The 14,318-nt window shown below is 33.1% G+C and overlaps 1 protein-coding gene across 1 annotated transcript; it reads left to right on the forward strand.

Annotated features, from left to right (window-relative positions):
• The first annotated feature begins 1,742 nt into the window (after window positions 1-1,742).
• On the forward strand, window positions 1,743-14,137 carry LOC130635709 (mitochondrial import receptor subunit TOM40 homolog). Its single transcript, XM_057445149.1, has 4 exons — window positions 1,743-2,058; window positions 11,373-11,536; window positions 11,974-12,075; window positions 13,094-14,137. The coding sequence occupies exons 1-4, from the start codon at window positions 1,860-1,862 to the stop codon at window positions 13,640-13,642; spliced, it is 1,014 nt and encodes a 337-aa protein (XP_057301132.1). The 5' UTR covers window positions 1,743-1,859; the 3' UTR covers window positions 13,643-14,137.
• The last annotated feature ends 181 nt before the right edge of the window (window positions 14,138-14,318 follow it).

The following is a 14,318-nucleotide window of genomic DNA, read 5'->3' on the forward strand; positions in this document are numbered from 1 at the left end:
AGTATCTAAAACATATTAAAGATTTGACTAAAAAAAAAAGAATTCCTTGAAAAATCCAGTATTGTATTTATGAAGATTTCACCACAAAAACATTAATTACGGCATTTGTACCCCATTTCATAATGGCTGCCCGTGATTGGTTGACACGAATCAGACCGCAAGAATATATATAAAAAGATATTTGTTGAATCATGAAAAAATATTGTTGTTCATTGCACGGAACAGTCAAGTTGAACTAATAAATTAACCAATAACATAACATAGTTAGCCCTTGCAGTACAACTAGACGCTACCCACAGTATGTTACAGGTTTCTTTGTTTTCTTCCCTTTTTTATGTTTTTTCTTGAAATTATAAATGATGTTGTTGATTTATCAAATCTGACAAATTTATTAATTGAGTGTCTACCCTTTTTTGTATCAACTTGTTCAATTCAATTCGAAAACAATGACCAATCAATTTCCTCGATAATAAACAAACAAATTTGTAAAATTCAATAAATTGATTTCAACAAAATAAGTCCTGTATTGTCCACAGGTTTGAAAATCTTGTATCGCCTGCTCAATATTATACTTGTTTAACAATGATATCAAAGCCAGCTTGACTAAATTTATATATATATTTTTATTTATATAGTATACCTTTTGTGTATCACATGGCATTGATTTGTATCTTTTTAATAAATTCTAACTTTAAATCAGATAAGTAGACAATAATTAAACAACCTAGTATTAATTCAGTTCTGGTAAAATTGTATTCTTCTTTCTCAATTTTAAATATACTTTCTTTTTCAGATCATTTGTTATGAAACCATGCACCATCAGCAGTTTCGAAAAATCTTCAACGAGAGAAATTTTTAAGGATTTTATTGGTAACTTAACAGAGTAATAATTCATTGAAATTGAAATTGTTCAGAAGTTATTATATATATTCGAATCGTGAAGTTCATACATAGCAATCCTGCATCCTGGAATTTTCGAGATCAGTTATAAAAAAATCCAGTTAAAGTTTTAACTATTGTTTTAGAATATATACTATATATATGTAAAAAAAAAATTATTTTTTATTTATCAAGTTGTATTTTACGCAATAATAATTGAGAATTAGGATACTTATGATGTGTTTATATACCCCATTGTTCTCCGTTTTAAAGTCTACTTCAAATTTCAGAATCTTTTAGGCTAAGGACGGAAATCTTCAAGTCGCAGGGCTTCTTATTTAAAAATTTTCCCCTGGGCAATAAGCTTATTCACAAGCCTCTATGCAATTCCGTACTGCATTTCTGTCATATTTGGCGGAAAATGTTTCAGCAGAATAGCTTTCAGACACAATTTGTTATTACAGCACAAGAATTTTTGGAGATTTGATAAGTCAAAAATGTATGCGTAAGTCTTTTGAACGAATTTTAACCAAAAATCAAAAGCAATGATTAAGTGAAATTACACAACAAGAAGGCTAGAGGCGTTTAAAGTGTACATATATTTAATCAAGATCTAACTTTATAGATAGAGCCTTAGCCAAATGTGAAAATAACGAAAATAATAAGTTCTAACACTGCAGTTTTTATAGATTTCAAACGTCCACCATTTTCCATTTTAATTTTAAATCCCGTTCTAAATTTGAATGTTTGAAATCGTTATTAGTAATTCGGGGCGCATTAGTGGTAACTATGGCTAGTTTAGCGATTGTCGCGCGGCAAGACCCACATGGTTTCCTTTTATGTAATCAACGCACGAAATCATTTCTACCTACTGGTGTCTGGCGCAAATGGTTACACGAAGTTTGAACCCTCGTGAAGGAAAGGCTGGACAAAGTGCAAACATACGAGTGCTGCTACGCTATATGCTTTCTTAGTTAATTATGGGGAATAATCTAGTAGTTCAAGCAGCCTCCACACCAAATGATAGCGGGGGTGTTGTATCACCACCCTTAACAGCTAGTGCTCCTCCACCTGCTGCAACGTCTGGAGCATCGCCAGCAAGTAAAAGTACTGATTCGCAGAAGACCACAAAAAAAACTAATCCTGGGGTCTTTGAGGATTTACATAAAAGATGCAAAGGTAACTTAACCGATAATATATTCTTTACAAGTTAATTGTGTGGCATGCATTTAGCTAGCCTAGCTACCTACAAGTGACAATATGATTTTTCAAGTCTTAATATTTATCAAGATTTGTTATTGTTCATTTGCTAGCTATTGTTTAAATCTCTTATTGATTCCATGGATTCAAACAGGCTGTGAAAGAATTTTTGACTCTCTAAAGTGAAGTAGGTCCCTCCAAAGTTTATACAGCTAGCTAGAGCGTAACCGTCCCACAGCTGTTTCGGAGCGGACAAAAATGCTACGAAAAAATAATTCGATTTACCCTCTCAGTTAAAATAGGATATCTCAAGAACAAAATAAGATTTTTATATTCTGTAAAAAGAATAATAATCTTAGATAAATTGTCCATATTATTAAAAGAAATTTTTTTTTGGACACCTGTCCGAAATTGGTAAATTTAGGCCAAAATGTCTAAAAATGACTTAAAAATTATCATTTAGATAAATGTCTTCCACAAAATTTCTGGAATAAAGTTAAAAAAAACATGTTTTTTATGGTCCACAGGTTAGGTTAAATATCTGGAATGAAAATTACTTAATTTTATTACTGTCCGAAATTGTCCAAAGGGTTATATTTGGGCCAAATGTGAGAACTATGTGAAAAACGGCCTTAAGAGCCTTAATATATGCTTAAAGTTTGTTTATTAACTAAATAAAAAACATTACTTTGGATTCTGAGGCCATTAAAGATGATGTAGATGAAATATTAAACTGTCCGAAATTGTCCAAAGGGTCACTTTTGGTCCTAAGGTTTTTCGGGCCAAATATGTGACATCTATATATTAAATAAAACATCATTCAGAGTCGACGGTTTCAACATTTTAGTTTATCATGCTAGAAGAAAATACCTCAAGTTGTGCATAAATATTTTATTTATTATATATATATATACAAAGCAATCATTTTGTGTTTCTTTATAAACTGTATAAAATAGCACCCAATCTTGTGTTAAAGCCAAGATTAGCTAGCTAGGTAGCTAAAAACATCTTTGATTTTAACAATTTCATCTTGAGAAAGCCCACCAAAGTCTTAACTAAATAAAAAAAAAGAAGTATTAAGTTACTTAGCTACAAAATGCAAAACTGTAGGACCAAAAAATAGCTACTCTTTACAGAAAAATATAAAACAGGAGAAGCAAGATTAAAAAAGATAACAATTATCCACGCTTAAAGTTTTACAAGCTGTAAAACAATTTCTTAAACTTAAGGGTGCTCTAATAGCATAAAAATAATAATAAAATCCCTGCAAAATAAAGTAGTTTCCTGTTTTGTCCCTTACCTCGTGCTCTGCCAAACTTTAGCTAGCTAAAAAATTGCAAAGACACCGTTGTCTCGCTTATTCCAACATTTTCGAAAAATTCCGGTTTCGAACCAGGATTCCCGGGTCGAGCAATCAAGTCCAAGGTAAACACCACGCCGCCGTAATTTTTTTGAGAAAAACCATACCTAACAAAACATTAAATGGCATCGCTATGACTCTCTTAGAAGTTTAGATAATTATTTAATTAGACAGAAAAGGGATCACACTACATCAAATCGCCGTGCACCACTTTGGCAACTTTTTCTCCTCTTTTTTAGCGCCTAAAGAAGACTTTAACTTAAAATTTAAGTAGTTTATAGTTTGCGAGACGAACGGTGCACGGTACCGGCCAATAGAACCATGTTTCCAGGCCCCCCATACCAATTTTCAAGTCCGTAGCTAGTAGCGCGGCGTTGCCACGAGGTTGGAAAGATGGTATACTTTCGCCAAAAATAATGTTTTTTTTAATTTTGTGTGTTTTATTCGACGAAATAACTCGAAATCCATAACACACATGTATAACATATTTATATATTAAAAAAGAAGAAAAGTAGGTCGTTTTAATACTTTTTATTTCAGTAAAATTAAAACAATACAAAAAAAGTTTCAAAAACTTAAAAAATGATAAAAATACAAAATTTCAAAAAAAATTGTGGAAGCCATTTTAATTTTGTCCGCGGTTTGACCGTAGCGAAACAGCCGTGGTCCTACAGTTAGAGAGACAACTGCAAATTAGACTATTCTGCCTAAATAGGCTATGATAGTCAATTTAGGCGAAATTTATCTCCTAACTAGGCTATTAACATTAAATTTGCTTATTACAGCCTTCTGGTCCGTGGTCCCACCGATCTTTAAGGTTAAAAATGATCTAACCTCCCTCAGATGTAGAAGTATTATTTTCGTAAATGCTATGGTGCGTTTTGAAGATATTGCTTTTAGTTTGTTTTGCCGCTAATTCGCATGCGCACAACGTTTTTCTCCGGCATGTTTTAAAAAACTGCCGAAATAGACTATGACTTTGTTCTAGTCGATTGGAAACAAGTTTGGTTGGTGGGCATGTTTACATGTATAACTTTTATATTCACCATGCAAATTCTATGAAATTTGACCAAAGCAAAGATGACTAAGTCAGCAAGTAATACAGGCAAAATAGTAGCGCGACCAACAAAGATTACAAAGATATTGTCGATTTAAATTTTCCATCTCCTAAATAGACTATTCTCTCCAAGTTAAGCTATTAAAAATCTCCTAATTTAGCTACTAGCTTATTTAGGAGAAATAGTCTAATTTGCAGTTGTCCCTAACTGTCCTAATTACGTGATTATCTAAACAAACAGCTCAAGCTGGCAACTTCGCTTACCACATAATTTCATGGTTTTGACCATAAGGCATCCCAAAAAACAACTTTGCAAAAATGCTGGTTAATAAGGTTAGCGTTAGCGCAGGGTCGAGCAAAAATTACCTGTCAAAAACGTCCTATTTTCATGATTTGCGTGTTAATTCTGTGATGTGTTTTTTCCAATGTAAGATCCACTGGAATTATTTGTCTATTTTATGATTAAAATGGTTGAAATACTTGCCGACTTGTCTCCTATGGAGCTAGTAGCTGCTAGAAATGTGCCTTTTTTATGCTCAAAAGCAGACGTGGCATTATGAAAACTTAATGACGTGAATTACCAAAGGTGATCTGTGGAGGAGAGCACACATGTAATAAAAAATTTTTTCTAAAAATATTCTTCAGGCTGTCTAGTTTCATAGTAATATAGGTTTGTTTGGTATTTAACGGATCATCACAAAGATAACAATAGATTAAAATGTCATATCCCCAGTGCCCAAAAATTTCAGTGCCAGTGAAAATGGTAATATGGTACATCATGGACGTAAGGGTCAGGACACCATGTCATAGCCAGCCATTGTTGTCAGTGAAAAGAGATAGTTACCAAAAAAAGGTGAAATAATAGAATTAAGACGTCTGCGGTATTTGGTCGGTATACTTGCCAAAAAAAGTATATATAAGGGCAAGCTCATTTTTACAATAAACTCTTGACTCACCCAAATTATTTCCAAAAATGCAAAACAAGGCTTTCAGTTGTGTTGACTGTGTGACATTAATTATATCTTTATTGATCAAATAGTATCAAATGAAGCCTTTTTGAAAACTCTTCACCATTACTTTCTCAATAAGTTTGCTCTGGATAACATTTTTGTGATTCTAGGTTTATTGTTTTGCTGTTAATAAGCTGTTAATGGACACTCTTGTAACTATGAAAGGCATGTTTAGCCCACACAATTCTTGTTTCAATTGACAAAGTAATCTTGAGATAAACTCTTTGTTTTTTGGGCATAGTAAGTTCCTGTGGGGCTCTGAGATATGCTTTACTACAACCAAAAAGTATGTTTCTTAAATTTTAAAAATGGATGCTGGCTTTTTACATACCATCCGTATATACCCATCCGTATTAGGTTATTATTTAAACAAATGGCTTCAGCATTGATCTGGCAACTCTGCTTGCTACGTAACTTTATGGTTTTGAATTTATTGGTATAAGACGTCCCTTAAAACAAACCAGCAAAAATGACAGTAAACAGGCGGTAAAGAAACCAATATATGGATTAAAATACCCTAGCCCCGCTATGCATAAATTTTCTTATCAGTGTGCTAGCCAAGCAATGTTTGGGATGTTTGCTCAATAAAATATGCAAGTGTCGGTGCCAATGAAATTGTTAATATGGTAGATCCTGGACTCTTAGATCCTAGATATCGTGGAGTTTTTGCCAGTGAACAGTTCACCATTTAAGGTGTGAGTAAGGGGGAAAATATTTTTTTTTTGCAAATTTTTTTTAACTTCTTTTATAAAAAAAACTGAACTTTTTAATGGTGGAATTATTTTTTTTATAAAATAGGATAGAAACGAGACTTTTTTCCAAAAAACACAATCTGCATCATTAGTCTTACAGCTGAAAGTGCTAAAAGATCAAATATAGGTGTAAATGTTTATGTTTATCACTTTGGGAATAAACTGTGATATGAGTATATTTTGTAACAATAACATAATCGCAACCAATGTTGTAAAAAACGATCATCATTCTCGGCTTAGCGTCCGTTGACCCTCTTACAATCTGATCTAGACTGTGTTAGATCTAAACTCAACTTCCTCTGTATCAAGTCTGTCCTTTTAACTTCCTGCAAGTCTTTCTCGGTCTTCCTCTGGGCTTTGCCATAGGAACTATCAAGTCTCTACACTTTCTTACCCAATTATCCTCATCCATTCTTTCCAAGTGCCCCAGCCAATTCAATCTTCTTATCTGGATAACATCTTTAATTCTACGGAAACTTAGCCTGCTTCTTAGCTCATCTGAACTCTTTCTGTTTCTCAGACTGGCGTTACACATCCACCTAACCATTCTCATATCATTCCTTTCTAAACGGTCAAGATCTTCCTGCTTCACTGCCCATGTCTCACTACCGTACAACATAACACTTCTTACACAGGCCTCATACAACCTACCTTTTACCTCAATTGACAGGACTCTGCTAGTCAACAAAGGAAGTAACTCTCTGAACTTTTTCCAAGCAGAACCTATCCTGCAAGTAACACTTCGTAAAAAACGATACCATTGAATTTATTGTATTGGTTTTCTTTTATTGATTCTTTGTTTTTATCCGGCCAATTAAAATCACTTTTCACTTTGACTTTCATTTATGCTTTTATGGTAAAAAGTTTCATTTTACAAGCGAGCAACACTAGCAACATCAAGCTATATAAAATATTAAAAAATGTCTACTTATCGTTTTTTGCTCCAAAAAAAAGAAGAAAAAAAATTAAAAGGAAGTGTTTTAACTCTCCTGCTAAGCGAAGATTGAAAATAAAAAATGCAGAAATTGAACAAAATTGTAAGTCAAAAGAAAATAATGGATGTTTTATCCAGCCATAGTGAATACAACTCAGAAATTTCTGTTATCGTTTTTTTAATCTCCATTCCATCAGACCATTTAACTATATGAATGTGATGATATTTTAAAAAATCTTTGAAGCTCTTTTTCGCAATGTTAATTTTTTGTGTTCGTACTGCTAGCCTTTTTATCTTCATTTACAAAACTATAAAAGCTACAAGGTGGAGGGTGAGCAGCTTTTAAAGACAGATGTTATATCTAAGAACTATTTTAAATTCATTTTGTAAGTGTGAACAGATCTCGAGTTATGACATATTTTTCAACGGATTTTAGTTTGTAATTCGATAAAAAAAGTTAATGGAAAATATCTTCAAAACGGAAAATAATTACACCATAATTTTCAGATCGTTTTTAGATCAATGTGTTGTGATTACAAAACAGTGAACATCAATCATGAAAAACTAAAAGATTTGTAAATGGAGATGCATTAGTAAAGGAGGGGTCATTTTTTAGCGTCTTTTAGCTTCTTCAATTTTATATGGCTTCCAATAATTTCTATATCATCTTTTAGGCAATTTTATAAACTTTTTGAAAGTATTATACAACAATATTACAACTTTCACATAATTTTAATAGCTATTTTAAAACATCACACTTTTTCTTTACTCACACACCTTAAAATGAACTTGTAATTTTGCCAGAAAAATCCTGCATTATTCATTAAAATTAACCAAACATACTTTTCAGTGACTAAAAGTATTACTTAGCTATCCGTTCAGGCATTGTCATTGAATGGTATATATATAATCATGTCACAAGTAAGCAATCCATTACACCCTTCCCCTCCCTAGTGGCAGGAGTATTTATTAATGGAAAGACAGCAACTTTTTTAAAAAAACATGATGGCAGATAAACTACAAAGAAAGTTTGCCAGGGCCCCTAAAAAGGTAGTATCTATATTATAATGCTGGTATACGTCTGTCCGTCCGTCCGTCCGTCCGTCTGTCTGTCATGCAAAATGGTAGCTTAGCTGCGCAATAGCGAGAAGCACGCAATGTGATATAAAAAGGAAGGGGGAACCCATGGATTTTCCACAGGCTAACGATTTAATACAATTAGTATCAATAAATATAAAGTTAATAAAGTCTAGAACCCTTTTTTATATACTACTCCTATACTATATACTATATATATTTTCTATTGATGAATAAATTACTTATATACTTTACTTAAGGTTGTTCTTTTTTTGTGTAAAAAAAAAAAAACAAATTGAGAAAGAGCTGATTTGCATTCTAAAATTTCTAAATTCAGGAGTTATCAGAAAACAATGGCCCAAGCTTGCTTACATATTTATGATGTTTTTTATAGCAAGTCAACACCCTCGTACCTTACCTGAGCTAGGTTCTTCCAGGCTATAATTAAAGAATTTTTAATTAAGACCTGAGAATTTATTTTAGGGTCTTCTGGAGGCCACGCAAAAAAGATCACTAACTAAAAATGGAGGCTTCATGCTTCTTACTGTAAAATGGTCTGTTCGTCCTCGTTTTTTTTTTAAGGTAAAATTCCATTATTTTGGATTGTAAAATTCATGGATAGTTTCTATTAGGAAATAGCTATTAAACAGCTACTAACAACGCTGGATTTCACCCTGTAGTTATGACAATCCTACATTTCTTTCAAATTTTCTCCTATTCTTAAACAGGAAAATTAGGAATATGATGCTCTAAATTTTTTTTAGAACACATCATGTACCAGTTATTCTATGTTTCTGGTCTTAATCTCACACATAAAATCCAATATCGCCCCTGCAAAATAGTAACAATCTCTATAATAATAGCCGTCGTCTGTCTGTTCGTGCGTCAAAAGCGACTTGTGTTAACCACGCACTAAATACTAGCCTGCTAGCGCAGGTACGAAAACCCGTCGGGCCCCCGCTTGCACAGGGACGGGTTCCCGCTGGTCCAATCAGGAGCAGAGTTTTATATAAATGACCAATCAGAAACTAAAGCTCTTTATAATTCTTATCATGGTCACACCTTGACTTGTGGCTTACCCCGGCGCTTCGACGCCGGGTTTCCCGGCTAGTCTATATTATAATACCTGTATACGTCTGTCCGTTCCTCTGTCCGTCCGTCTGTCACGCAAAATGGTAGCTTAGCTGTGCAGGTTACAAGACGCACGAAATGCGGTATAAAAAGGACAAGCAAACCCGTGGATTTTTTCACGGGCGAACGACTAGTACAAATAAAAAACATGACTTACGCTAAAATGTATGAACAAGATTTTGGTACTGTAGGTTAGTACTTTATCATGATGCAGGCTATGCTAATGCTTAATTCATCACTAAGTAAATTTTTATTACTAAAGGACATATAACATATCCTGTCCAACAATGGTTGTTAAGCAGAAAATGATTAGGCTATAATGATTACACTTTGACCTAAGAATTATTATTCCCTCTCAACTTTTAAGTCAGTTGGGTGAAAGTAACCAATCATATTTTTCATAGTGGATGAAAGGCACTTTAATGATTTCTCCTTAAATTCTATATTTTTTTTTAATTTTTGTTTTCTTTTTCTTCCTTGACTGGATTTGTTTATATTTGAAACTTGTCTATTAAATTGTAGGGAACATTGCATAGACAGAAAGGCATAAAACCGTGTTTCTATGAAAGCCAGTCATTGTTTTAAATTGAAAAGTGATAGGTTTTTTTTTAAAATAACTTACAAATACAGGCCTTGCCATGAGCAAATAACCTCCCGAGCAATTAATTGCTCGCGTCAGAGTGTCCACGCGAGTAATTTTGCTCGCCATATTTCTCACTAAAAAAACTTTACATTTAGTCTCTCAGGGCATCTTTTTCAGGAGAGGCGTGCGCCTTGGCACACACCTAAATTGTTCAGGCGTGTGATTAAAATGCCTGCCACATTTCCAGTTTGGTCGGACATGTCCTTGGCTTGCTTAGAACTTTCGTCCGATAGATTTCCGTCTTGGTCGGACACTTTTAGATCTTAGAATTATTGAATAGTCCTGGTCCTTGAAATCCACAAGCAAGCCTATTCATAGCCAACCTGACCATCCTAGCTAATTCACCGACTCCTGACTTAGTTAAAAAACTACGTAGACATAAATCTCTTTTGCCTGGCCCCTTCGTCGTTGGTAACCAGGTCTTACACAAGAAATCCAGCCATGCTGTTCTTAACTAATGCGGAGGTGAACGCCGACGGAGCACGGATGACGCAAGTCTGCAAAACTGCACTTACAGTTGGAACAGACAATTTATCATGGATTTAATTGTAGATAATTTCTTCATTTGACGAAACAATTGGAAACCATAGCAGGTCCAGATTTAATGGATTATTTTCTTTATGCCGCAACTGTTATTCAAACAATTTTAAAAATGAAACCCACGTGCGGTATAATTTTTTTTTCTGTATATATTTTATGTACCTGAAGTTTTATTTAAACCATGCAAATAAAGATTTTTTTTAATTTGAAAACGAAGCATATTTTTTTCTATTTGCTGAAAAATAAACAATAAATAGTATAGTCATGCATACTATTTCGGACATGTAGAAAAGGAAGTTAAGATTGAGAGAGTCGCTATACCAGTAGACGCTCAATCATCGTGTTTGGGGTTCACGATTTAAAACGTCCCCCACTTTGCTACTGCAAAATGAATGCGCAACAAAGATTAACCTTAATGCCCGTATCGCACGCGTTTTACAAAATGGCGAATGAACTTTTGCATGATGGGTGGAAAATAATCACACCAAATATCTTTTCAGTTTCAGGTTGAGCGTTCGTGCAGGAATTTCACTTAAAAGACCAATCAATTCTTGAGAAAAACTTTTACACTTATCTCAAAATGTTAATATTTACGCGAGCAATAGAATGCTCGGGTAACAAGCATTTACGGCAAGGCCTGAAATAGGTATTTATTGAAACATTGTTGGTTGGTGTATTACATTGGTACACACAACTTATTTTAGCCAAAATATACTTATTTTTATTGAACTAGACATGTTAAAAGTTGCATGGCTGGTATAGTAATGATATCACATATTTTACTTTTAGACCTGTTTCCTGCTCCATTTGATGGTTTTCGATTATGTGTCAATAAAGGATTAAGCAATCATTTCCAAGTCAGTCACACGTTAAATCTTTCCTCTGCTCCACAGGGAACATCGTATCACTTCGGAGCTACGTATGTTGGTGGGAATCAGACCAGTCCAACTGAGGTAATTTATAATTTTTACTTTTTTTCTAAATTATCAATTCACCGCTGTAGTTTCCATTTCAATAGCACTTACTCTTATAAGTGTGTTTTTACTTTGTAATAAAAAATATGAGATAACACTATATATGTCTCCAAAACTGTATCTTACTTGAGATACTTGATACTTACTGATTCAGCCCAGTGAATCTTAATGTATGTCATTTTTTCAAAAATTCTGTTTGAGTCTGCTCTCCTAAATGAAAGGAGGAGCAGTGATTTGTCAGGTATATATATTATGTAGTAATTGGTATAATTCATTTTAAAAGTAAGTTCAGAATGTATCTAGGTCATTATAAAATAGTACACAATGTTTATTTTAAATTATAGAACTGCTGTTATTTTTTTTTTTTGCGAATTCAAGTTTTCTTTTTCAACGATTTCTATTAAAACATTTTTTAGGCATATCCTGTGATTCTTGGAGATATTGACAATAGTGGTAGTCTTAGTGCTCAGATTATTCATCAATTTACAAACAGAATCAAAGGAAAATGTGTGGTACAGGTATGTGGCTAATGTTTAGATTTCCAAATTTAACTCCAGAGAACTAAACCTTAAATCTTTAGCAGGGTGTCAAGCCCTTCTAAATTTCTTAGAAACTTAATTGTTTTCCCCCTAGAATTTTCAATAATAATCTTGTTTTCTAATGTGCATTCCTGAAAGTTTTCTAAATTTGTTCTTACCAATCAACTATAATTTTTTTTAGATATTTCATCATTTCTCTATTCTTTTAAACTTTTTTGTAGCAGTGTAATCTTTTCTGATTTAGCAAATCAATTATACAATATTGTGCTACCAGTATTTTTGTAGTTGATTCAAACTTTGAATATTTTTGAATATGGGAGAAGGTGGATTAAAAAAGTTGAATTTACTTCTAGAAAACTTTGGCATACCTAATGCTTACATACTTTTTTTTTAAAAAAAAAACTAACAAATTTACATTAGAAAATGTTTGCTGAGATTGTGTTTTTGTACAAAAAATTTGAATTAAATTTTTGAATATCCTATATATACATTTTGGCCAATGTGAAATGGTAAATTGCTAGCAAAAAACTCCTTGAGGATTCAAATTAGCATTTTATTGCCAACCTTAAATGATCTGCATAAATTTTGGTGGAGCTGACAGAAATTGTTGATATTTTTTATTTTCCTAATTTTTAACCTGTGAAAAGCTGGAAATTTTAACTCCGCTAATATGTATGGGTTACAAACAAAGTAAAAACTGATAATTAATTCCTTAAAATGGCCCTAGTTCACCTGGCCCAGCCCCCCCCCCCCCCTCCCCTCTTAAACTAGATCTGCTTGTTGGGTGGAAGAAAATTTTAAAGTCAATTCAAAAATTATACTATGTAACAGAGCATTTATCTGTAAAGTAACAAGCACTCCACAACATAAGTTCAACCTTATTTATTACCTCGGATTCTCTTACCTATTTGAAACGTTATGATTTGAGTTCAGGCTTCAAGCAATTTTTAATTAGTTACACATTTCATAATCTATCATAATTTTATATTACTTCTAGACACAACAGAAAGAATTTGCTATGGTGCAAGTTGACGCTGATTATCGTGGTGATGATTATACTGCAACCTGTACTTTAGGAAATATCGATGTTATTAATGAATCTGGCATAATTGTCAATCATTACCTTCATCAGCTGACAGAAAATCTAGATGTTGGTGCTGAACTATTGTATCATTATGGACAGGGCCAAGAGTCTGCAGTGTTGTCATTAGCAAGTAGATATAGCACTGAAAAATGGGTTGCAGCAGGTCAAATTAATCCTGCAGGATGGCATGCGTCGTACTACCATAAAGGAAATGATAACATTTCAGTTGGTGTTGATTATGAATACAGTTCTCGTATGCAAGATTCCTGTGTGAGTTTAGGCTATCAAGTCGACATACCAAAAGCGAATGTAACCTTTCGTGGCTTAGTAGATACAAATTGGACGGTTGCAGGTTTTTTTGAAAAAAGACTTCACCCATTACCTTTCACGTTTTTGCTTAGTGGCATGATAAATCATCAGAAAAATCAAAGTCGTTTCGGATTTGGTTTGCAAATAGGATAATTTGTACTTAGTAAATAGGTGTTTCTAGACTAAAGAATGTTCTCAATGTCATTTAATTTCGAGAAGTCCCAATTCTATTTTACCAGAATCTGTGTTAAATGTAATGCTTTATTTTTCTTTTGTATAAAATAAGGCTGAGGTTTTCCTATTTCTAGCTTTTTTGAACTTCTTTAACTTTCGAGGATCTCTTCAAAAGGTAGCTCTCTTTTTCAAACACCTGACATTCTAATGTGGTCAGTAAACTGTGTTTTTAGTCTAATTTTAAACATAGCATACACTGCAAATGGTTTTGGGGAATATGGTTATTTTCCCCAACAAGTTTTTTTTGTACCACATTTTTAAAAACTAAAATGTTATTTTTAGATCTATTTTAAATTGCCTTAGATGGCATATAGCTGTGTTGATGTGAGATATGTTGGTCATTTTAAATATTTTTGTAACTTAGTTTGTCAATGTGTCTCATTAAAAGTTCATAAAAATACTTACTTTATCATAGTTTGATATGTATTTGATAATACAATTTTAAAGGAAACACTGTTAAAAGAAGCGTTTACTTAAATTTTAGGGGGGACCAAATGATCACTTTTTCCAAATCATTGTTAATGCATTAATTATTAGCAATCTGTATTAGTTGATAAATGAATCTGATTGGATTAATTCTTTAAAGTTTAATGTT

Source organism: Hydractinia symbiolongicarpus, chromosome 3 (genome assembly GCF_029227915.1).
Source record: "Hydractinia symbiolongicarpus strain clone_291-10 chromosome 3, HSymV2.1, whole genome shotgun sequence".
Classification (NCBI taxonomy): Eukaryota; Metazoa; Cnidaria; class Hydrozoa; order Anthoathecata; family Hydractiniidae; genus Hydractinia; species Hydractinia symbiolongicarpus.